This window comes from Lepidochelys kempii, chromosome 6 (assembly GCF_965140285.1).
Source record: "Lepidochelys kempii isolate rLepKem1 chromosome 6, rLepKem1.hap1, whole genome shotgun sequence".
Classification (NCBI taxonomy): domain Eukaryota; kingdom Metazoa; phylum Chordata; order Testudines; family Cheloniidae; genus Lepidochelys; species Lepidochelys kempii.
Window position 1 is genome coordinate 1,169,827 of NC_136385.1, and position 22,076 is coordinate 1,191,902.

At 67.7% G+C, this 22,076-nt stretch overlaps 3 protein-coding genes across 3 annotated transcripts in view; 1 reads left to right on the forward strand and 2 right to left on the reverse strand.

Moving 5' to 3' along the window:
* The first annotated feature begins 5,180 nt into the window (after positions 1–5,180).
* On the forward strand, positions 5,181–11,078 carry DCTPP1 (dCTP pyrophosphatase 1). The gene is made up of 4 exons (XM_078853072.1): positions 5,181–5,231; positions 7,198–7,301; positions 7,556–7,666; positions 10,520–11,078. Exons 1-4 carry the CDS (start codon positions 5,202–5,204, stop codon positions 10,782–10,784), a joined length of 510 nt encoding a protein of 169 aa, XP_078709198.1. The 5' UTR covers positions 5,181–5,201; the 3' UTR covers positions 10,785–11,078.
* Positions 11,079–11,194: 116 nt separating this feature from the next.
* SEPTIN1 (septin 1) lies at positions 11,195–18,240 on the reverse strand. The gene is made up of 11 exons (XM_078853071.1): positions 17,796–18,240; positions 17,183–17,273; positions 16,287–16,373; positions 15,664–15,787; positions 14,808–14,942; positions 14,367–14,483; positions 13,628–13,730; positions 13,421–13,520; positions 11,914–12,079; positions 11,648–11,729; positions 11,195–11,511 (listed from the first exon to the last, which is right to left on the reverse strand). Exons 1-6 carry the CDS (start codon positions 18,234–18,236, stop codon positions 14,375–14,377), a joined length of 987 nt encoding a protein of 328 aa, XP_078709197.1. The 5' UTR covers positions 18,237–18,240; the 3' UTR covers positions 11,195–11,511; positions 11,648–11,729; positions 11,914–12,079; positions 13,421–13,520; positions 13,628–13,730; positions 14,367–14,374.
* Positions 18,241–19,070: 830 nt separating this feature from the next.
* Positions 19,071–22,076, reverse strand: part of LOC140912221 (uncharacterized) — a 32,917-nt gene continuing 29,911 nt past the window's right edge. The window contains exon 11 of the mRNA XM_073346352.2: positions 19,071–19,717. Within this exon, the coding sequence (XP_073202453.2) occupies positions 19,071–19,717 (647 nt within the window). The remainder of the gene's footprint in view (positions 19,718–22,076) is intronic.

Consider the following 22,076-nt stretch of genomic DNA (forward strand, 5'->3'; position numbering starts at 1 on the left):
CCTGATATTCTATGATTCTATGATCCCAGCACTTGAGAAAAAGCAATCGGAGCGGAGAGGACCCAGCCCCCGTGGCTGTGTTTTCAGGACAGCTTAGAAAGCGTCCTACAAGCGGAGTGTCTGGGCTAGTGGATGTAAAATGCTGAACGGAGATCTGAGTATTTCTTTATTATTCCTCTCCACGGCAGAGCAGGTCATCCAGGGTGACCAGACAGCAAGTGTAAAAAATCGGGACGGGGGGTGGGGGGTAATCGGTGCCTATATAAGAAAAAGACCCCCCAAAACAGGACTGTCCCTTTACAAACGGGACATCGGGTCATCCAGCGTATTAGGAAAGAAACACCGAGTGCCCGCAAACCGTTGAGAGTCGTGGAAAGCGGACTCGGGAGAGCTCTGAATTCCTTTTCAAAGCAAGCGCACGGGCAGAAAATCAACCCTGGTGCTTTACCCAGACCCGCCACCCGGAGCAAACCCCGAGGCGGAACCGGCGGCTCGTGCCCCAGACCTCCCCGTGCGCCGCGCTCTGGCAGCCTCTTGGGCCTGGTCCCCCCCCCCCCCGCTGCAGAAACACACGGGCCCCCTCGTGCCCCGCGACATCAGCCGAGCTCACCCGCCTTCGGCACTGCAAAGTCGCCTGCATCCCGGGGACAGAACGTGCCCTGGCTGCACCCGGCTTCTCCGGCGGCTGACGTGGCAGCTCCATCCCCACATCCCCGGCGTCCCCGGCGTCGGCCCCAGACGCAGCCCTCACAGCAGACAGGCCCTTGCTCCTGCGGGGGACGAAGAGCCGCCCCCGGGGCCTGGCTGGGCTAAGAGGACTCTTGTTTCTCGCATTGCCCCGCTCCCGAGACCTGACTGGCTCAGCCCTGGGTGTGAGCTGCCAGAGGGATGGCAGGCAACAAAGCCTGGCTATGCAAGGACACAAACACACCCACCCACCCAAAAGCGGGGCTGGGACCTGCCAGCCCCCTGGGCCTGGGCGTCTCTGGGGTCCCGGACAGCCCCCCGCTCCGTGCAGCTGCCGGTGGGTGGCTGGGGTACGTGAGAGCTGGAAACATCCTGGGGTGCTCCCCAGTGGGGGGCCACGCGATCACCAGCTCCTCAGCGGTGCCGCAGGCCAGGGGTAACTGCTGATGGCGGGGGCACCATGGCAGGGCCCTCCCCTCGCCATCACAGCCACGCTCAGCTTCCTGGGGAGGGCCAAGGCACCCTCCAGCAACACCCCCGACGCCCGGATCGGCCTTAGGGGAAATGGTGCCCTGGCCCCCTCATCACCCCCCACTGCCTCCCTGGACTCCGCTCCCCCCCCCCCTTGCTCCTGGTCTCCGCTGCCCCCTCATCAGTCTAAGCCCCCACTGTCTCCCCAGATTCCCCTCCCCCCATTGCTCCTGGCCCCCGCTGGCCACTGCATCATCCCCTAGCCCTCCACTGCCCCCCCAGGCTTCCCTCCCCCCATCGCTCCCCTCCCCACCTCCAGCTGCCCTGGGCCCCCCACCCCACTCGTGCGGAGCCGCAGCAGGGCAGGCTGGGGCGGGCTGGGGCAGGGGGCACAAGGCTGGGGCAGGGCGGGACGGGGCTCCCCCGCTCCGGCAACGCCTGCTGGGGTGGGACAGGGCCTTGCCCAGCAGGGCCCTGCGGCCAGACTCAGCCCCCCTGGCAGGAATGGGGGGGGAGACCCCGCATCCCACCCCCGGCTCTGTGCAGGCACTGGCCAGGGGCTCTCCAGCACACTGAGGGGGGGCACAGCCCGGGGGGGGGCACGACTTGAGGGACAGGCGCCAGCACTGGGGGTGCAGGCGGCAGGGCTGGGGGGAGGGACTGGGAATGGGGGTGCGGGGGCAGGGCTGGGGGAGGGACTGGGGGAGTGCAGGGGGCAAGGCTGGGGGAAGGACTGGGAATGGGGGTGCAGGGGGCAAGGCTGGGGGAGGGACTGCGAATGGGGGAGTGGAGGGGGCAGGGCTGGGGGGAGGGACTGGGAATGGGGGTGCAGAGGGGGCAGGGCTGGGGGAGGTGCAGGTAACGGGGGTCCAGGGGGAGCAGGGCTGGGGGAGGTGCAGGTAACGGGGGTGCAAAGGGGCAGGGCTGGGGGAGGTGCAGGTATCGGGGGTGCAGAGGGGAAAGGGCTGGGGGAGGTGCAGGTAACGGGGGTGCAAAGGGGCAGGGCTGGGGGAGGTGCAGGTAACGGGGGTGCAAAGGGGCAGGGCTGGGGGAGGTGCAGGTAACGGGGGTGCAGAGGGGAAAGGGCTGGGGGAGGTGCAGGTAACGGGGGTGCAGAGGGGGCAGGGCTGGGGGAGGTGCAGGTAACGGGGGTCCGGGGGGAGCAGGGCTGGGGGAGGTGCAGGTAACGGGGGTGCAAAGGGGCAGGGCTGGGGGGAGGTGCAGGTATCGGGGGTGCAGAGGGGAAAGGGCTGGGGGAGGTGCAGGTAACGGGGGTGCAGAGGGGGCAGGGCTGGGGGAGGGGCAGGTAACGGGGGTCCGGGGGGGCAGGGCTGGGGGAGGTGCAGGTAACGGGGGTCCGGGGGGAGCAGGGCTGGGGGAGGTGCAGGTATCGGGGGTGCAGAGGGGAAAGGGCTGGGGGAGGTGCAGGTAACGGGGGTGCAGAGGGGCAGGGCTGGGGGAGGTGCAGGTAATGGGGGTCCGGGGGGGGCAGGGCTGGGGGAGGTGCAGGTAACGGGGGTCCGGGGGGGGCAGGGCTGGGGGAGGTGCAGGTAACGGGGGTCCGGGGGGGCAGGGCTGGGGGAGGTGCAGGTATCGGGGGTGCAGAGGGGAAAGGGCTGGGGGAGGTGCAGGTAACGGGGGTGCAAAGGGGCAGGGCTGGGGGGAGGTGCAGGTATCGGGGGTGCAGAGGGGAAAGGGCTGGGGGAGGTGCAGGTAACGGGGGTGCAGAGGGGGCAGGGCTGGGGGAGGTGCAGGTAATGGGGGTCCGGGGGGGCAGGGCTGGGGGAGGTGCAGGTAACGGGGCTCCGGGGGGGCAGGGCTGGGGGGAGGTGCAGGTATCGGGGGTGCAGAGGGGGCAGGGCTGGGGGAGGTGCAGGTAACGGGGCTCCGGGGGGGCAGGGCTGGGGGGAGGTGCAGGTATCGGGGGTGCAGAGGGGAAAGGGCTGGGGGAGGTGCAGGTATCGGTGGTGCAGAGGGGGCAGGGCTGGGGGAGGTGCAGGTAACGGGGGTCCGGGGGGAGCAGGGCTGGGGGAGGTGCAGGTAACGGGGGTCCGGGGGGGCAGGGCTGGGGGAGGTGCAGGTAACGGGGGTCCGGGGGGAGCAGGGCTGGGGGAGGTGCAGGTAACGGGGGTGCAAAGGGGCAGGGCTGGGGGGAGGTGCAGGTATCGGGGGTGCAGAGGGGAAAGGGCTGGGGGGAGGTGCAGGTAACGGGGGTGCAGAGGGGGCAGGGCTGGGGGAGGTGCAGGTAACGGGGGTCCGGGGGGGCAGGGCTGGGGGAGGTGCAGGTAACGAGGGTCCGGGGGGGCAGGGCTGGGGGAGGTGCAGGTATCGGTGGTGCAGAGGGGAAAGGGCTGGGGGAGGTGCAGGTAATGGGGGTCCGGGGGGAGCAGGGCTGGGGGAGGTGCAGGTAACGGGGGTGCAAAGGGGCAGGGCTGGGGGGAGGTGCAGGTATCGGGGGTGCAGAGGGGAAAGGGCTGGGGGGAGGTGCAGGTAACGGGGGTGCAGAGGGGGCAGGGCTGGGGGAGGTGCAGGTAATGGGGGTCCGGGGGGGGCAGGGCTGGGGGAGGTGCAGGTAACGAGGGTCCGGGGGGGCAGGGCTGGGGGAGGTGCAGGTATCGGTGGTGCAGAGGGGAAAGGGCTGGGGGAGGTGCAGGTAATGGGGGTCCGGGGGGGCAGGGCTGGGGGAGGTGCAGGTAACGGGGGTCCGGGGGGGCAGGGCTGGGGGAGGTGCAGGTAACGGGGGTCCGGGGGGAGCAGGGCTGGGGGAGGTGCAGGTAACGGGGGTGCAGAGGGGGCAGGGCTGGGGGAGGTGCAGGTAACGGGGCTCCGGGGGGGCAGGGCTGGGGGAGGTGCAGGTAACGGGGGTCCGGGGGGAGCAGGGCTGGGGGAGGTGCAGGTATCGGGGGTGCAGAGGGGAAAGGGCTGGGGGAGGTGCAGGTAATGGGGGTCCGGGGGGGGCAGGGCTGGGGGAGGTGCAGGTAACGAGGGTCCGGGGGGGCAGGGCTGGGGGAGGTGCAGGTATCGGTGGTGCAGAGGGGGCAGGGCTGGGGGAGGTGCAGGTAACGGGGGTCTGGGGGGGCAGGGCTGGGGGAGGTGCAGGTAACGGGGCTCCGGGGGGGCAGGGCTGGGGGAGCCGCTGGCACGGGGTGTGGGGGCGCGGGGGGGCAAATGGGGTCACACACTGGGAATGGGGGTGCGGGGGGCAGGGCTGGGGGAGGTGCAGATAACGGGGGTGCAGGGGGCAGGGCTGGGGGAGGGGCTGGCAATGGGGGTGCGGGGGGCAGGGCTGGGGGAGGTGCAGGTAACGGGGCTCCGGGGGGGCAGGGCTGGGGGAGCCGCTGGCACGGGGTGTGGGGGCGCGGGGGGGCAAATGGGGTCACACACTGGGAATGGGGGTGCGGGGGGCAGGGCTGGGGGAGGTGCAGATAACGGGGGTGCAGGGGGCAGGGCTGGGGGAGGGGCTGGCAATGGGGGTGCGGGGGGCAGGGCTGGGGGAGGTGCAGGTAACGGGGGTCCGGGGGGGCAGGGCTGGGGGAGGTGCAGATAACGGGGGGGCAGGGGGCAGGGCTGGGGGAGGGGCTGGCAATGGGGGTGCGGGGGGCAGGGCTGGGGGAGGTGCAGGTAACGGGGGTCCGGGGGGGGCAGGGCTGGGGGAGGTGCAGATAACGGGGGGGCAGGGGGCAGGGCTGGGGGAGGGGCTGGCAATGGGGCTGCCCCCCCCCCCGGCTGGAGGGGGCTCCCATCCTACGGAGGGTTGCAGCCCGTGCGAGAGCTCCTAGCCCCGCCCGCGCACACGGCTCCTGCCCCACTCAACCCGCACGTGCCGCCCGCTCCCGGGGAAAGGCCGGGCAGCCGCTTCAGCCGCGTCACTGCGCATGCTCCCTACAACCTCGCTCCCCGCGTGCTCCCCTTTCCGTTGCCTCGGGCGCCCTGATTGGCTGCGCCGCGCTATCGGGCGAGCCCATTGGCCGGCCGGGGCCGGCTCCTGCTCTGATTGGCTGGAGGGGCGCGGTGGAGGCGTGGTACCGGGGTTCGAGGGAGGCATGGACGGTTCCTGCCGCGAGGGCGGCCAGGTGGGGGGGGGGGAATTGCAGCCGGGGAGGTACATGCGGGGGGGGGAATTGCAGCCGGGGGGGGCTTTGCAGTCTGGGGGGGCTGCATGGAGGGGGGGCGGGAATTGCAGCCGGAGGGGGCATGGGGGGGATTTGCAGTCTGGGGGGGCTGCATGGGGGGGCGGGAATTGCAGTCGGGGGGGGCTGTATGGAGGGGGGGCGGGAATTGCAGCCGGGGGGTGCATGGGGGGAGGGGCGGGAATTGCAGCCGGGGGGGTGAATGGGGGGAGGGGCGGGAATTGCAGTCGGGGGGGGTGCATAGGGGAGGGGAGGGGCGGGAATTGCAGTCGGGGGGGTGCATGGGGGAGGGGCGGGAATTGCAGTCGGGGGGTGCATGGGGGGAGGGGCGAGAATTGCAGCGGGGGGGGGTGCATGGGGGAGGGGCGAGAATTGCAGCCGGGGGGGGTGCATGGGGGGAGGGGCGGGAATTGCAGGTGGGGGGGGTGCATGGGGGAGGGGCGGGAATTGCGTCCGGGGGGGCGGGACGACGCGGGAAGCGCCTCTCGGGGCTGAGCCGGGGGTTCGCCCAGCTCCTGGGCTTTGCCCCCCACTTACCGCTGTGCGGGGGGGGGGCGCGCCCAGCACGGTAGCAGAAGGGGGTTGTTGTCTTGTCCTGGGGGGGGGCGCTTTCGAGCGACCTGCTTTGGTTGGACGTGGGGGGGGGTCTCCCATCAGCCAGGCTTGGTGGGGGGTGCAGTTTGGGGGCGTTTCTCCAGTTGTGGGGCCAGCTGGGCTGTGGGGGGCGGGGGCAGGCTGCCAGAAACCTCTGGGGCTCCCCCCCCAGCTCTGCCAGAGCCCCTCACTCCCGACCTGCAGCCCCCTGCCAGCCCAGCCCTGGGCTCCCCCCGCCCCCCAGCTCTGCCCCGGGTCACTGGTGCACTGACCCCAAATGCTGACCCTCCACTGTGTGTCCAGGGGTCCCAGATGCTGCCGTGGGGGGTGTTTGGTAGCAGGGCCCGGTGAAGTTGCGGATGATACTAAACTGGGAGGAGAGGTAGACACGCTGGAGGGGAGGGATAGGATACAGAAGGACCTAGACCAATTGGAGGATTGGGCCAAAAGAAATCTGATGAGGAGGATTGGGCCAAAAGAAATCTGATGAGGTTCAATAAGGATAAGTGCAGGGTCCTGCACTTAGGACGGAAGAATCCAATGCACAGCTACAGACTAGGGACCGAATGGCTAGGCAGCAGTTCTGCGGAAAAGGACCTAGGGGTGACAGTGGACGAGAAGCTGGATATGAGTCAGCAGTGTGCCCTTGTTGCCAAGAAGGCCAGTGGCATTTTGGGATGTATAAGTAGGGCCATAGCGAGCAGATCGAGGGACGTGATCATTCCCCTCTATTCAACATTGGTGAGGCCTCATCTGGAGTACTGTGTCCAGTTTTGGGCCCCACACTACAAGAAGGATGTGGATAAATTGGAGAGAGTCCAGCGAAGGGCAACAAAAATGATTAGGGGACTGGAACACATGACTTATGAGGAGAGGCTGAGGGAGCTGGGATTGTTTAGCCTGCAGAAGAGAAGAATGAGGGGGGATTTGATAGCTGCTTTCAACTACCTGAAAGGGGGTTCCAAAGAGGATGGCTCTAGACTGTTCTCAATGGTAGCAGATGACAGAACGAGGAGTAATGGTCTCAAGTTGCAGTGGGGGAGGTTTAGATTGGATATTAGGAAAAACTTTTTCACTAGGAGGGTGGTGAAACACTGGAATGCGTTACCTAGGGAGGTGGTAGAATCTCCTTCCTTAGAGGTTTTTAAGGTCAGGCTTGACAAAGCCCTGGCTGGGATGATTTAACTGGGAATTGGTCCTGCTTCGAGCAGGGGGTTGGACTAGATGACCTTCTGGGGTCCCTTCCAACCCTGATATTCTATTATTCTAAGTTGGGGTTCTGGGGTCACCATGTGATTCCCTCCGGCTCCTGCAGGGGGCGCAGGCTGCTGTCACAATCTCAGAAGCTGGAGACCAGGGAGCAGAGGGGGGGACCCCAGGGGAGTTTACATTCAGCGCTGACCCCTCCCTGGAGGACATGTGAGTTACCCCTGCCCCCCCAGCCCTGCCCCCCCCACTCCCGACCCGCAGCCCCCTGCCCCCCCAGCCCTGCCCCCCCCACTCCTGACCCGCAGCCCCCTGCCCCCCCAGCCCCAACCCACAGCCCCCTGCCCCCCCAGCCCTGCCGGTGCCCCTCGCTCCTGACCCACAGCCCCCTGCCCCCCCAGCCCTGCCCCCCCCCACTCCCGACCTGCACACTTTTCTACCCCCCCCCTCCGTTTCTCTTTGTCCAGCCGGCGGCTCCAGGCCGAGTTCGTGGCCGAGCGGGGGTGGGGCCAGTTCCATCAGCCCCGAAACCTGCTCCTGGCGCTGGTGGGCGAAGTGGGGGAAGTGGCCGAGCTCTTGTGAGTATGGGGGGGGGGGGATGATGGTTTACAACCCCCGGGAGAGACCTGGGAAGGGGATGGAGGGACGGACCTGACCCAGCTGCCCCCCCCACCCCACGCACGCACAGCCCAGGGGCTGGGGCAGGCTGAGCCCCGAGAACTTGTGACAGTTGGGTGGGGGGGGGGGCGTTTGAACAACGTCGCCACCTACTGGCTGCAGCTGACATGGCGGATTCAACTCTGGGCACAAGTGGTGGGGGCGGGGTGTCCCAGTGCCCCCCTGCTCCACCTGTGTGTCTGTCTGTCCCGGTGCCCCCTAACCCGAACCCCGCTCCGTCTGCCTGCCTGCCCCCCCCCCCCGCTCCGTCTGTCTGCCTGCCTGTCCCGGCGCCCCCCCCAGCTCCGTGTGTCTGTCTGCTGCCTGCCTGTCCCGGCGCCCCCCCTGCTCCGTCTGTCTGTCTGCCTGCCCCGGCACCCCCCCCCCCGCTCCGTCTGCCTGCCTGCCCCGCCCCCCACTCCGTCTGTCTGTCTGCCTGTCCCGGCACCCCCCCCCCGTGTGTGTCTGTCTGCTGCCTGTCCCGGCACCCCCCCCCTGCTCCGTGTGTCTGTCTGCCTGCCTGCCTGTCCCGGCGCCGCCCCCCGCTCCGTGTGTCTGTCTGTCCGTCTGCCTGTCCCGGCGCCCCCCCCCGCTCTGTCTGTCTGTCTGTCTGTCCTGGCACCCCCCCCCCCCGCTCCGTGTGTCTGTCTGTCTGCCTGCCTGTCCCGGCGCCCCCCCCCCCCGCTCCGTGTGTCTGTCTGTCCGTCTGCCTGTCCCGGCGCCCCCCCCGCTCTGTCTGTCTGTCTGCCTGTCCCGGCACCCCCCCCCCGCTCCGTCTGTCTGCCTGCCTGCCTGTCCCGGCGCCCCCCCCGCTCCGTGTGTCTGTCTGTCTGTCTGTCTGCCTGTCCCGGCACCCCCCCCCTGCTCCGTGTGTCTGTCTGCCTGTCCCGGCGCCCCCCCGCTCTGTCTGTCTGTCTGCCTGTCCCGGCGCCCCCCCCGCTCTGTCTGTCTGTCTGCCTGTCCCGGCACCCCCCCCCGCTCCGTGTGTCTGTCTGTCTGCCTGCCTGTCCTGGCGCCCCCCCCCCCGCTCCGTGTGTCTGTCTGTCTGTCCCGGCACCCCCCCTCCCCCGCTCCGTGTGTCCGTCCGTCTGCCTGTCCCGGCACCCCCCCTCCCCCGCTCCGTGTGTCCGTCCGTCTGCCTGTCCCGGCACCCCCCCCCCGCTCCGTGTGTCCGTCTGTCTGCCTGTCCCGGCACCCCCCCCCCGCTCCGTGTGTCCGTCCGTCTGCCTGTCCCGGCGCCCCCCACCCCGCTCCGTGTGTCCGTCCGTCTGCCTGTCCCGGCGCCCCCCCCGCTCCGTGTGTCCGTCCGTCTGCCTGTCCCGGCGCCCCCCGCTCCGTGTGTCTGTCCGTCCGTCTGCCTGTCCCGGCGCCCCCCCGCTCCGTGTGTCTGTCTGTCTGCCTGCCTGTCCCGGCGCCCCCCCCCGCTCCGTGTGTGTGTGTGTCTGTCTGTCTGTCCGGCGCCCCCCCCCCGCTCCGTGTGTCCGTCCGTCTGCCTGTCCCGGCGCCCCCCCCCGCTCTGTCTGTCTGTCTGCCTGTCCCGGCACCCCCCCCCGCTCCGTGTGTCTGTCTGTCTGCCTGCCTGTCCTGGCGCCCCCCCCCGCTCCGTGTGTCTGTCTGTCTGTCCCGGCACCCCCCCCCCCCCGCTCCGTGTGTCCGTCCGTCTGCCTGTCCCGGCGCCCCCCCCCGCTCCGTGTGTCCGTCCGTCTGCCTGTCCCGGCGCCCCCCGCTCCGTGTGTCTGTCCGTCCGTCTGCCTGTCCCGGCGCCCCCCCGCTCCGTGTGTCTGTCTGTCTGCCTGCCTGTCCCGGCGCCCCCCCCCGCTCCGTGTGTGTGTGTGTCTGTCTGTCTGTCCCGGCGCCCCCCCCCCGCTCCGTGTGTCCGTCCGTCTGCCTGTCCCGGCGCCCCCCCCCGCTCTGTCTGTCTGTCTGCCTGTCCCGGCACCCCCCCCCGCTCCGTGTGTCTGTCTGTCTGCCTGCCTGTCCTGGCGCCCCCCCCCCGCTCCGTGTGTCTGTCTGTCTGTCCCGGCACCCCCCTCCCCCGCTCCGTGTGTCCGTCCGTCTGCCTGTCCCGGCACCCCCCCCCCCGCTCCGTGTGTCCGTCTGTCTGCCTGTCCCGGCACCCCCCCTCCCCCGCTCCGTGTGTCCGTCCGTCTGCCTGTCCCGGCACCCCCCCCCCCCGCTCCGTGTGTCCGTCCGTCTGCCTGTCCCGGCGCCCCCCCCCGCTCCGTGTGTCCGTCCGTCTGCCTGTCCCGGCGCCCCCCCGCTCCGTGTGTCTGTCCGTCCGTCTGCCTGTCCCGGCGCCCCCCCGCTCCGTGTGTCTGTCTGTCTGCCTGCCTGTCCCGGTGCCCCCCCCCGCTCCGTGTGTGTGTGTGTCTGTCTGTCTGTCCCGGCGCCCCCCCCCCGCTCCGTGTGTCCGTCCGTCTGCCTGTCCCGGCGCCCCCCCCCGCTCCGTGTGTCCGTCCGTCTGCCTGTCCCGGCGCCCCCCCCCCGCTCCGTGTGTCCGTCCGTCTGCCTGTCCCGGCGCCCCCCCCCCCGCTCCGTGTGTCCGTCCGTCTGCCTGTCCCGGCGCCCCCCCCGCTCCGTGTGTCCGTCCGTCTGCCTGTCCCGGCGCCCCCCCCCCGCTCCGTGTGTCCGTCCGTCTGCCTGTCCCGGCGCCCCCCCCCCGCTCCGTGTGTCCGTCCGTCTGCCTGTCCCGGCGCCCCCCCGCTCCGTGTCCGTCCGCCCGCCTGTCCCCGCGCCCCGGCCGCCGGTGACCCCCGCTGTGCGTCTCTCCCCAGCCAGTGGCGGGCGGAGCCGGCGGCCGGGGCGGGGCTGCCGGGCTGGGCGCCGGGCGAGCGGGCGGCCCTGGCGGAGGAGCTGAGCGACGTGCTGCTCTACCTGGTCTCGCTGGCCCAGCAGTGCCGGGTGGACCTGCCCCGGGCCGCCCTGCGCAAGCTGGACCGGAACCGGGCCCGCTACCCGGCCCACCGCGCCCACGGCTCAGCCCGCAAGTACACCCACTACCAGGACCGGCCCCCGGATGCCTGCGGCCCCCAGGACTGACGGCCGGGCGGACTCAGACCCCGGCTGGGGGGCAACACCAATCCCCTGGCGGAGAGACGGGGGGTGTCCCCCCCAACCCCACCACTTCAATCCCCCCCCCCAGTCCCAGATTTCCCCCCTGTTCATTCCACCCCAGCTCCCCCTTTCTAACAGCAACCCCCCTGCCCGCAGTTTATCAACAACCCCCCATCCCAGAAGCCGCCCCGCCTGTCACCCCAGGACGCCCCCCCAGAGTTCAGCTCTGAGTTTGTCTCTTTTTCTTGTTGTTTTTAAGTAATAAAAACCTTCCCTTTTTGGGGAGGTCAGTTTCTCCGTCGTGTCCATGGGCGGGGCTCCCCTCTGCCCCCACCTGTGGGCCAGAAAGAAGGGGGGGGATCATGCCCCCCAAAAGAGACTCAGAGAGCAGTGGTGCAAACACAGGGGTGAGTTTATTAGGGGCAAAGCCGGGAAGGGGGAGAAGACGGGGTGACTGTGAGGAACAGGGAATTTAGGGTTCGGGGGGGGGCTCTGGTGAGCAGGGTTTGGGGGGGCTGCGAGTGCTGCTTAGGCTGCCTCAGAGAATCACCCCTGTCCCTTCTGCTGCTGCGAAATCCAGAAGACGCTGGCTCCAGAGGGGGTGCTGCCCCCGGGGGGGACCCCGAAATCCTCACAGGGTGTCCGACTGCTCCCCCTGGCTCTGCTTGATCTGGGCATGCATCTTCTGCAGCATTTCCTGCATCCGGCGCAGCTGGGGGGGAGCGAGACGGGGGGGGGGGTGAGACGCGGGGCCTGGGAACAGGGGGGCGCCTTGCCTGGCGCTGGGGGCTGGGTATAACCGGGGGCAGAGCCCCCCCCTCGTCACCACCCCCTCGTGGCCCACTCACCTCTTCATCCTTCTCCCGGATCAGTTTCTCCGTGTCCGTCTCCAGCAGGGGGAGCTCGGTGGCGCTTTGCCGGGACAGTTTCCTGGGGGGGTGGGGAGATGGGTCAGGGGGAGGCGGGGCTGGGTGTCCCCATCGTGCCCAGATTCATTTCAACCCCCGGCTGCCCCCTATCCTCGCTGCCCCCCCCGTCCTTGCTCCCCGCTGCCCCCAGCTCACCCCGCTGCCCCCCAGCCCTGCTCCCGGCTGCCCCCCGGCGCTGGGCTCACATGCGGCTGCCGCGGTCGCGGGCGCCCACGCGGGTCAGGCTCTGGATGCAGCGGGCCCGGTAGTTCTCGTAGTGGATCTCCTGGGTCACCTCCTTCAGGTCCTGCATGTGGGTCCGCACCAGCATGGTCCGCAGCCGGAGGAAGTCGCAGTGCGCCGGGTTCTCCACTGGGGGGCGACAGAGGCATGGGGCCCGTGTCCCCGTCCCCCCCCGGTGCCCCTCTTTGACCCCTCTGCCCCCGGCCTCCCCCAGTGCCCCCTCTGCCCCACGGTGCCCCCCCCGATCCCTGGCCTCGCCCAGCGTCCCCCACTGACCCCTCTGCCAGCTGGTGCCCCCCCAGCACCCCCCTCTGCCCCCGGCCTTCCCCAGTGCCCCCTCTGCCCCACGGTGCCCCCCCGATCCCTGGCCTCGCCCAGCGTCCCCCACTGACCCCTCTGCCAGCTGGTGCCCCCCAGCACCCCCCTCTGCCCCCGGCCTTCCCCAGTGCCCCCTCTGCCCCACGGTGCCCCCCCGATCCCTGGCCTCGCCCAGCGTCCCCCACTGACCCCTCTGCCAGCTGGTGCCCCCCAGCACCCCCCTCTGCCCCCGGCCTCCCCCAGTGCCCCCTCTGCCCCACGGTGCCCCCCCGATCCCTGGCCTCGCCCAGCGTCCCCCACTGACCCCTCTGCCAGCTGGTGCCCCCCCGACCCCTCTGCCCCCGGCCTCCCCCAGTGCCCCCTCTGCCCACTGGTGCCCCCCCACTGACCCTCTGCCACCAGGTGCCCCCTCTGCCCCAGCCTCCCCCAGTGCCCCCTCTGGCACCTGGTGCCCACCACTGATCCCTGGCCTCGCCCAGCGTCCCCCACTGACCCCTCTGCCAGCTGGTGCCCCCCAGCACCCCCTCTGCCCCCGGCCTCCCCCCGTGCCCCCTCTACCACCTCGTGCCCCCCACTGATCCCTCTGCCACCGGGTGCCCCCCAGCACCTCACTCTGCCCCCAGCCTCCCCCAGTGCCCCCTCTGCCACCTGGTGCCCCCCACTGATCCTGGCCTCGCTACTGACCCCTCTGCCACCTGGTGCCCCCCACTGACCCCTCTGCCCCTCCCCCCGCGCCCCCACTGACCCCTGTGTGCCCAGCCTCCCCCAGTGCCCCTTCTGCCCCCTAGCGCATCCCACTGACCCCTGGCCTCCCCCAGTGTTCCCCGGTGCCCCCCCACTAACCCCCAGCTTCCCCAATCCCCAGTGCCCCCAGGCACCACCCACTGCCCCCCCTGCCTCCCAGTATCCCCTACCGACCCCTGGCATCCCACACTGACCCCATCTGCTACCCAGTGCCCCCACTGATCCCTCATGCCAGCCAATGACCCCAGCACCCCCTACTTATCCCCCCACCCTCTGGTGCCCCAATTGACCCCCAGCACTCCCTAGCCCCCCACGACACTCAACACCCCACGGTGCCCCCCTCTGCCCCACAGCCACCTCACTGAGCTCCCCAGCCCCATCCCGCTCCCTGCCCACGGCGCCCCCTACCTTCCACAGCCCCCCAGGGGTACGTGCGCCCCCGGAAGGCCTTTCCCTTGGTCTCCCGGACGATGTCATTGGAGCCGACCACGGCGAACGGGATGCTGCCCTGGGAGGGGGCAGGAGGGGGGGTTAGGGGGTGTCCAGGGCCCCCCCTTTCCTGTAGCCCCCCCCCCGAACTCCCTTCCCCCATCCCCCGCGCTGAGCACTTCTCACCTTCAGCTCCGCATCCTGGGCCTTGAAGTCTTCGTCCTCGTCAGAGTCGCAGTCGGGGAACTGGTAGATGCTGATGGCGTTTTCCTCCAGGCTGCTGCCGGATCTGGGGGTGCCGGGGGGGGAGGAAGCGTCACCCCAACACCCTCATGCACAACAGAGACCCATCCCCCGCCGCGTAGGAGAAGCAGGAGGCCGGGGGGGGGGTTCAGCGGGGATGTGGGGGTACCAGGGAAATCGGGGTACAGGAAGAGGTGGTTGGGGATTGGGGAATTTGGGGTACAGGATGATGTGGGCTGGGATTAGGAAAACATTGGGGTACAAGGAGGGAAATTTGGGGGGCAGAGGGATGCGGGGAGGATCAGGGAGGGGATGGGGGGTAGAGCAGCAAATTTGGGGCCCAGGGGGATGTGGCTTGGCAGTGGGAGGAATTTGGGGTGTAGGGGGAGGGGCTTTCAGTTGAGGAGGGATATGGGGGCACAGGGAATGTGGGTTGGGATTGGGAGACATTTGGGGTGCAAGGAGTGAAATTTTGGGGCTCCGGGGTGGGCTGTGTGGACTGGGGAGGAATTTGGGGTGCAGGGGAATGTGGCGATCCTGGGGAATTGGGGGAGCTAGCATGGAAGTATGGGTGCAGGAGGAGGGTTGGGATGGGGCACTGTTTGGGGTGCAGGGGGATATGGGGGCACATGGGCTGGGGGACCCTGCCCCCCTGTAGAACTCCCCCCCCCGTGACTCTCACCTTCTCCTTCATGATGCCCACCTCCGGGGGGTCAGCACATCGGCTCGCCCGATCACTGGCACGATGTTGACCTTGTGTTGCACGGCACACAGGAACGCCACGTCCAGGGGGCGCAGCCTGGGGGGGGCAGGGAGTGAGGCACCCTCAAATAGCCCCTGTGCCCCCCACATCCCTCCAATGACCCCCAGCGCCCCCCGCCGTCCCTCAGCCCACCAAGGGCCCCTATACCCCCCAGCACCCCCACATCCCCGAGTGACCCCCCAAATAATCCACTGTCCCCTGGTGCACCCCCCATGCCCAGCACCCCGTGTGACCCCTCTCAGTGACCCAATGCACCCCAAAGCTCCCACGCCTTATGCCAGCCCCCACAACTGCCAGTTCCCCCCCAGCCCCTCATGACACCCCCCTCCCGCAGCCCCCAGGCCCAGCACCCCCCTGTACCCATGGCCGAAGGGCGAGAGGAAGTAGAGACAGCAGTGCACCCGCCCGTCCGTGATGTTCTTCCGGTTCAGCCCACTCTCATCCCGGAAGAACTGCTCGAACTGCTGGTCAATATAGTCCACTATGGACCCCCAGCTGGGACCGGCCCGGGGGAGTGGAGAGGAGGGAGGCGTTAGTGAGCGTCTCCCACAATGCACTGCTCCACCAGCCCCCTCCACACCCAAATCTCCCCTATCTCCCCCCAATCCCTGCTGGTCCATATAGTCCAGTATGGACCCCCCCGTTGGGACCACCCGTTGTGAGGGGTTAGAGTCTGTGTCCCACAATGCACTGCTCTGACAGCCCCTCCCCCCACTCCTCAAATACCCCCTCCCTCCCCTAACTTCCCCCAGGATCCCTGCTGGTCCATATAGTCCAGTAACAGCCCACAGCAGGGACCAGTCCTGGGGAGGGGTTAGAGCCTGTGTCCCACAATGCACTGCCCTGACAGACTCTGCCCCCACTCTCCCAATTCAGCCCCCCCTGAATCTCCCCCCCCCATCAGGTCCCTACTGGTCAATATAGTCCAACATGGGCCCCCAGCTAAGACCAGCCCAGGGGAAGGGGCAGGGGGAAGTTGGTGAGGGGTTCCCACAATGCACTACTGTCCCAGCCCCCGCCCCAAGTTCCTCATTCCTGCCAGTCCATATAGTCCTCTATGGGCTCCCAGCTGGGACTGGCCTGCGGGAGAGGAAAGGAGGGGGCTTCATGAGCATATCCCACAATGCACTGCTCTGCCCTCCCCCCATCCCCCACCCAGTCAATATAGTCCACTATGGACTGGCCTGGGCAGGGGTGTCCCCCGGGCCCCCCTCACCAGTCAGCGTTGTCCACGGCGTCCCCAAAGCCCGGGGTGTCCACGACGGTGAGTTTCACCCGGACGCCGCCCTCCTCCAACTCCACAGCTCGCCGCTCGATCGCCAGGGTCTGCGGGATGCGCGCTGGGGGGGACAGGATCAGCGCCGGGGGGGCATGGCCCCCTCACCCCGGTACAGCCTCGGGTCCCGCCTACCTCTGCCACACCCTGATACACCCTCCGGGTCCCTCCCCAGCCCGGCCACACCCCAATACACCCCGAGTCCTGCCCTACCCCTGCCGCGCCCCCAGACTCACCCCCCAATTCACCCCACCCCCCATACACCCGCGGGTCCCGCCCCACCCTGGCCACACCCCAGACCCCTCACTCACGCTGCTACACCCCCAGATCACCCCACCCAACTCCCCAGCACCCAAACACCCCCGGGTCCCGCCCCACCCCACCCCAACTGCACCCCCGACCCCCACCCTGATACAGCCCTGGATCCCGCCTCACGCCAGCCACCTTCCAGACCCCTCACTCACCCCCCAATCCACCCTGGGGTTCCGCCCCTCCCCTGCCGCACCCACACACCCCTCACCCACCCTCATACAGCCCTGGGTCCTGCCCCACCCCCCACTCACCCTGGGCGTCCAGCAGGGTCCGATCCTTGTACAGATCCGTCAGGAACAGGCTGTCGATCAGCGTAGACTTCCCCAGCCCAGACTCCCCTGCAGGGAGGGGCAGGGGGTGAGCCAGGACTCCTGGGTTCTCTCCCCAGCGCTGGGAAGGGAGTGGGGTCTGGTGGGTCAGAGCAGGGGGGGCTGGGAGCCAGGACTCCTGGGTTCTCTCCCAGGCTCTGAGAGGGGAGTGGGGTCTGGTGGGTTAGAGCCGGGGGGGTTGGGAGCCAGGACTCCTGGGTTCTCTCCCCAGCTCTGAGAGGGGAGTGGGGTCTGGTGGGTCAGAGCAGGGCGGGCTGGGAGCCAGGACTCCTGGGTTCTCTCCCTGGCTCTGGGAGGGGAGTGGGGTCTGGTGGGTCAGAGCAGGGCGGGCTGGGAGCCAAGACTCCTGGGTTCTCTCCCAGGCTCTGAGAGGGGAGTGGGGTCTGGTGGGTCAGAGCAGGGCAGGCTGGGAGCCAGGACTCCTGGGTTCTCTCCCTGGCTCTGGGAGGGAAGTGGGGTCTGGTGGGTCAGAGCAGGGCGGGCTGGGAGCCAGGACTCCTGGGTTCTCTCCCTGGCTCTGGGAGGGGAGTGGGAGCTGGTGGGTCAGAGCAGGGCGGGTTGGGAGCCAGGACTCCTGGGTTCTCTCCCAGGCTCTGAGAGGGGAGTGGGGTCTGGTGGGTCAGAGCAGGGCAGGCTGGGAGCCAGGACTCCTGGGTTCTCTCCCTGGCTCTGGGAGGGAAGTGGGGTCTGGTGGGTCAGAGCAGGGCGGGCTGGGAGCCAGGACTCCTGGGTTCTCTCCCAGGCTCTGAGAGGGGAGTGGAGTCTGGTGGGTTAGAGTGGAGGGGGTCTATAGGGGTGCATGGGGTTTAACCCTTTACCTGCCACCATCAGAGTAAAGTCGAATCCCTTCTTCACAGATTTCCGATGCAGCTGGTTGGGGAGGGTGGCGAACCCGACGTATTCCTTATCCTGAGACAGAGAGAGCCTGGGTCTGGGGCCCTCAGACCAGCAACAGAACCCAGGAGTCCTGGCTCCCAGCCCCCACCCCCCACGCTAACCCAGCTCACCCCTCTCCCCTCCCAGAGCCGGGGAGAGAACCCAGGAGTCCGGGCTCCCAGCCCCTGCTGTTCTAAGCCACCAGACCCCTCTCCCCTCCCAGAGCCGGGGAGAGAACCCAGGAGTCCGGGCTCCCAGCCCCCCACCTGCTCTGACCCACTAGCCCCCATTCCCCTCCCTGAGCTGGGGACAGAGCCCAGGAGTCTGGGCTTCCCACGCCTCACCCAGCGTGGGGCGCTGGGGGCAGGGCGCTGTGGGGAGCAGGAAGGGCCCTGGCTGTGGGGGAAGCTCCCGACGACTCTAGTCCCAGCCTCTCCCAGCAGGGGGCGCTGGCTATGGGGGGAAGCTCCCGGCTACCCCAGCCCGGCCTCGCCCAGCAGGGGCCGCTGTGGGGAGTGGGGCAGGGGTGCCGGCGATAGGCCGTGGGGTGCTCACCATGGCGGCGTCTGCTCTGCTTTGAGCTCTCGGTGCACCTGGCGGCGTCTGCTCTGCCCACTTCCTCTCGCACCGAGAAGCGAAAGGAAACAGTGACACGCCCGGGGCTGCCCTCCCATTGGCCACCCCACCCCTGCGCTCGCCCGGCAGGCTGGGCTGGCCCCTGCGGGTCAGTAGGGGGCGCTGTGCTGCAGGGAGCGGGGCGGTGGGGGCGCCCAGCAGGGGGCGCTCTCCCTCCACACTCCTGGCGGAGCCCTGTGGGGGGGCCATGGGGCGGAGAGACAGACAGATACACAGGGTGCCCGTTTCTCTCAGCCTGTATTTATTGGCCGCCTGCCCAGAGCCCGTGCGCGACCCACCCCGAGCTCCCCACTCAGCCGTCTCCTCGCGCCGGCGGCGAAGAAAAGTCACCCCGAGTTCGCAGCGGGGCGCTGACATCATCGGGAACCATGCTCTGAACTGTCACAGAGGGGCCTGGGCTTTGGGGGAACCGAGCTAGGGAACCCCGGGGCCAGCTGGAGAGAGAAGGATTTGATCCGCAGCCCTGGGTCAGACCCATGGGCCCATCTAGCCTGGTATCCCGCCTCCTCCCTCAGACCATCCCGCGGCTCAGACCCATGGGCCCATCCAGTTTCAGGGGACAGGGGAATGGCTAGAGGGGGCAGGGGGAATGACTGAGGGGATTGGAGGTGATTTGGGGGGGCATGGCTATGGGGCAGGGAGCGATTTGGGTGCAGAGAATGGATGAGGGGACAGGGTGTAGCTGAGGGGGCGGGGAGAGGATCTGGGGGGGCTGGGAGGGGATTTGGGGGTACAGTGGGCAGATGGGAGCTGGGTCTTAGGGAGGGGATGGGGAGAATTTGGGAGCTTGCCTCCACCCCTCCCCACGGCAGACACCCCACTTGACATCCTCATCGCCTTCCCACCATCCCGCCCCACCCTAAGCAGCGTGTGTAACTCCCCACTGAGTGTCTCCGTCTGTGGCCGAGACGCTGCTGAGCCCCAAGCTTCCCCCTCAGCCAGGTGTTTCCTCTGTCCGGCTGGCACTGAGAGCCCCCCGGTCGCCTCGTCAGTCGGGGTGTCTGTGCCGTGGAGGGGGATGGGTGTTCCTGTGTCCTGGGCTGCCCCATGGCAGAGTCTCTCGGGAGTCCGGTGGCCGGAGCCGTCCCCCGTGGGAGCTGTCCCCATAGGCCGTCTTCTCCCGATCTAACCTCCCTCCTGCTCATCTGTTCCCATCTCTCCCCAGATCACCACCCATCTCGCCCCCCCGCCCTCTCAGGGCTTGCCCCGGCTGTGGACCCGGCGGTGTTTGACCACGTGGGAGCGCTGGCTGAACCCGCGCCCGCACTCCCCGCAGGTGTAGGGCTTCTCCCCGGTGTGGACCCGCCGGTGCTTGAGCAGGTCGGAGCTCTGCAGGAAGCTCTTGCCGCAGTCGGCGCAGCCGAAGGGCCGCTGGCCGGCGTGGACCCGCCGGTGCTGGAGCAGGCTGGAGCTGTGGCCGAAGCGCTTGCCGCAGTCGGCGCAGCCGAAGGGCCGCTCGCCGGAGTGGGTGGCCTGGTGCTTGAGCAGGTGGGAGCTGCGGCCGAAGTCCTTGCCACACTGGGCGCAGCGGAAGGGGCGGGCGCCGGAGCTGGAGCGCCGGTGCTGGAGCAGGTTGGAGCTCTGGCTGAAGGCCCGGCCGCAGTCAGGGCAGCGGTAGGGGCGCTCGCCCGTGTGGACACGCTGGTGCCGCACCAGGTCGGAGCTCTGGCTGAAGGCCCGGCCGCAGTCGGGGCAGCGGTAGGGGCGCTCGCCCGTGTGCGTGGTCTGGTGCTGGAGGAGGTGCGAGCTCTGCCGGAAGGATTTCCCGCACTCTGGGCACTGGTAGGAGCGGCCGGCCGGCTTGTGGCAGGGGGCCGGGAACACGGCTGCCCCGGTAGCTGCTGGGGAAGAGAGAAAGGAGATCGGGGGGTGGGTGAACGGGACTGGAAGAGGAGGTCGTGTACCTGTAACTGGAGGTTCTTTGAGACGGGTGGTCCCGATCTGTATTTGTGTGCCCAGAGCCGGAGAATTCGAAAGTCGAGTCTGTTGCGACCGCGTCTCCGGTTCCTTCTCCGCCACGAATCTAACTGCTCCACAGCAGAGGGGAAGGAGGGCGGAGTTGGAATCCAAATAGGGGACAACACATCTCCAAGAACCTCCAGTTACAGGGAAGTAACCTCTTCTCCTTCTCCGAGTGATGGTTTCTATTGCGTTCCACTCAGGGCGATGACCAAGCAATGCCGAATTCGGAGGAGGGTGTGAGGAAGAGGATGGAGGCCTGCCGTGCCGAACGAGGCATCCGTTGCAGAGCCTCGTACCAAGGCGCAACGCGCAGCAAAGGCATGTGCCGAACTCCGCATGGCCCCCCGACTGTGACACTCTGTACCCCAAAGCAACACCCTGGCACCCCCCTATTGACCAGGGCGATAGGATTACGATATGGTTTGTAGAGTGCGTGCCTTGTGAGGTATCACTTTAAAAGTCTTGATCTGTTGAACGTTAATACCCTGTTGGACTGTGTGTGCTGTCACTGGATGGGAAGTTATGAAGTTTTTCTATATGTGTGTGTGACTGAAATATATTGTGAAGTTGGGAACACCCACAACCAGCCTTTCAGGTGCAACAGTGGAGCAGCCAGACACGCTGATGGCCCATTAAAGGAATCCATACTCCCAAGGATTATCCCAGGATCTGTATACAATGGAGACTTCTCAGAAAGAGCACGCAGACAATGGAGGCTGCTTGACTCGTGTCATAGCAAAGGCTCTTTCCAGCAGGCTGGAAAAAGCTATAAAAGAGGGGAAGTGACATCATCACTTGGCCTCACTCTTCCCCCCCCCACCCCCAACTGAACACCTGGAAACACATCTGGAGAACAAAGACTGAACTGGGGAGGTGGGCCCAGGCTGGACAGGAGAATCTCAGCCTGTGTAGTAAGGAACTAGACCATCAGGGTGAGACACGGCTTGATTCAAATCCTGTCTAGTTTATAGAACTTAGATTGCGATTTTACTTTTATTTCTTAGGAAACCAACTTTGATCTTTATGCTTATTACTTATAATCACTTAAAGCCTGTCTTTCTGTAGTTAATAAACCGGTTTTATATTTTACCTAAAAGAGTGGGTTTTGGTTGAAGTGCTTGGGAAATCTGCTCAGGAACAAGAACTGGTGCACGTCCTCTCTGCATTTAAGGAGGGGTGGACTAAGTTATAAACTTACACTGGTCAGGCTTCTGACCAGGGCAGGACCATACAGCCCTGGGGTCCTAGGCTGGGGAACTGTGGGGAATTGGCCGGAGCCTCTTTACTGTTAATTCCTGAGTGGCTGGGAGATCATTTACGTAACTCAGCTGGGTGTGTCCCTGCCTGTGGATGGCTGGGTGAGTGCAGGACCTGGAGGGGTTTGCAGCTTGTCACAGCATGCCAGTGTGAGAGGGAGCCCAGGTTGGTGGGACAGAGGGCTCAGCAGTACCCCAGTTCCAGGCTGCACCCCAGGGAACCCGTCACACTGACATACGTCCGAAAGCATCGTGTCTCGCAGGGCGGCTGTACGCTCTTGAGGAAAGGGGCCCTCACCCCACGGGGTAGAGACCGTCCTGGCAACGGATAGAGCCAAACACCCCCCAAATCCACTTAGAAACCCTCCATGTGGAGACTGTTTAGCACTAGAACCAAAAGGATCACGGGGCGGGCAGTCTAGGGGATGTCGGGAAAGGTCCTGTTCTGTGCAGGTGGAAGGCCAAGGCCCGGCGGACGTCAAGGAAGGGAAGGCGCCGCTCCTCCGCCGAGGTGGGAGGCTTCGGAAAGAAGTGGATGGGCTGGTTGAGCTGAAACCGGGGGACGACCTTTGGGAGAAACTTGGGGTGCAGGCGCCAGGAGACTTTGGGGGCCCAACCTCCCGATCCGTTCACTGACCTGTCTCATGGAAGCAATAGCTATGAGGAAGGGCGATTTCATTCACGTCGCGCGAACGAGGTTGAGGTCCCGCGGGGGCGCGATGGGCGGGCAGGTTCGGAGCAGACCTGGCCGTCAATGGCTGCAGACGGACGGACGGCATGTCTGCGCATGGGGGGGGGGTGTGGAAGGCGCTGAGAGCCGCTAGGTGGACCGGGATGAGACGGAGAGCGAGTCCCGACATCACCAAGCACAGGAGCCCAAGAGAAGGGGCATGTTCATGTCGTCGTGGGGAGGGTGTCGGGCCCAGGGGGTGAAATGCATCCACTTGGCCGGACAAGAGCCTGGTGGATGCCTGCCTGCTGC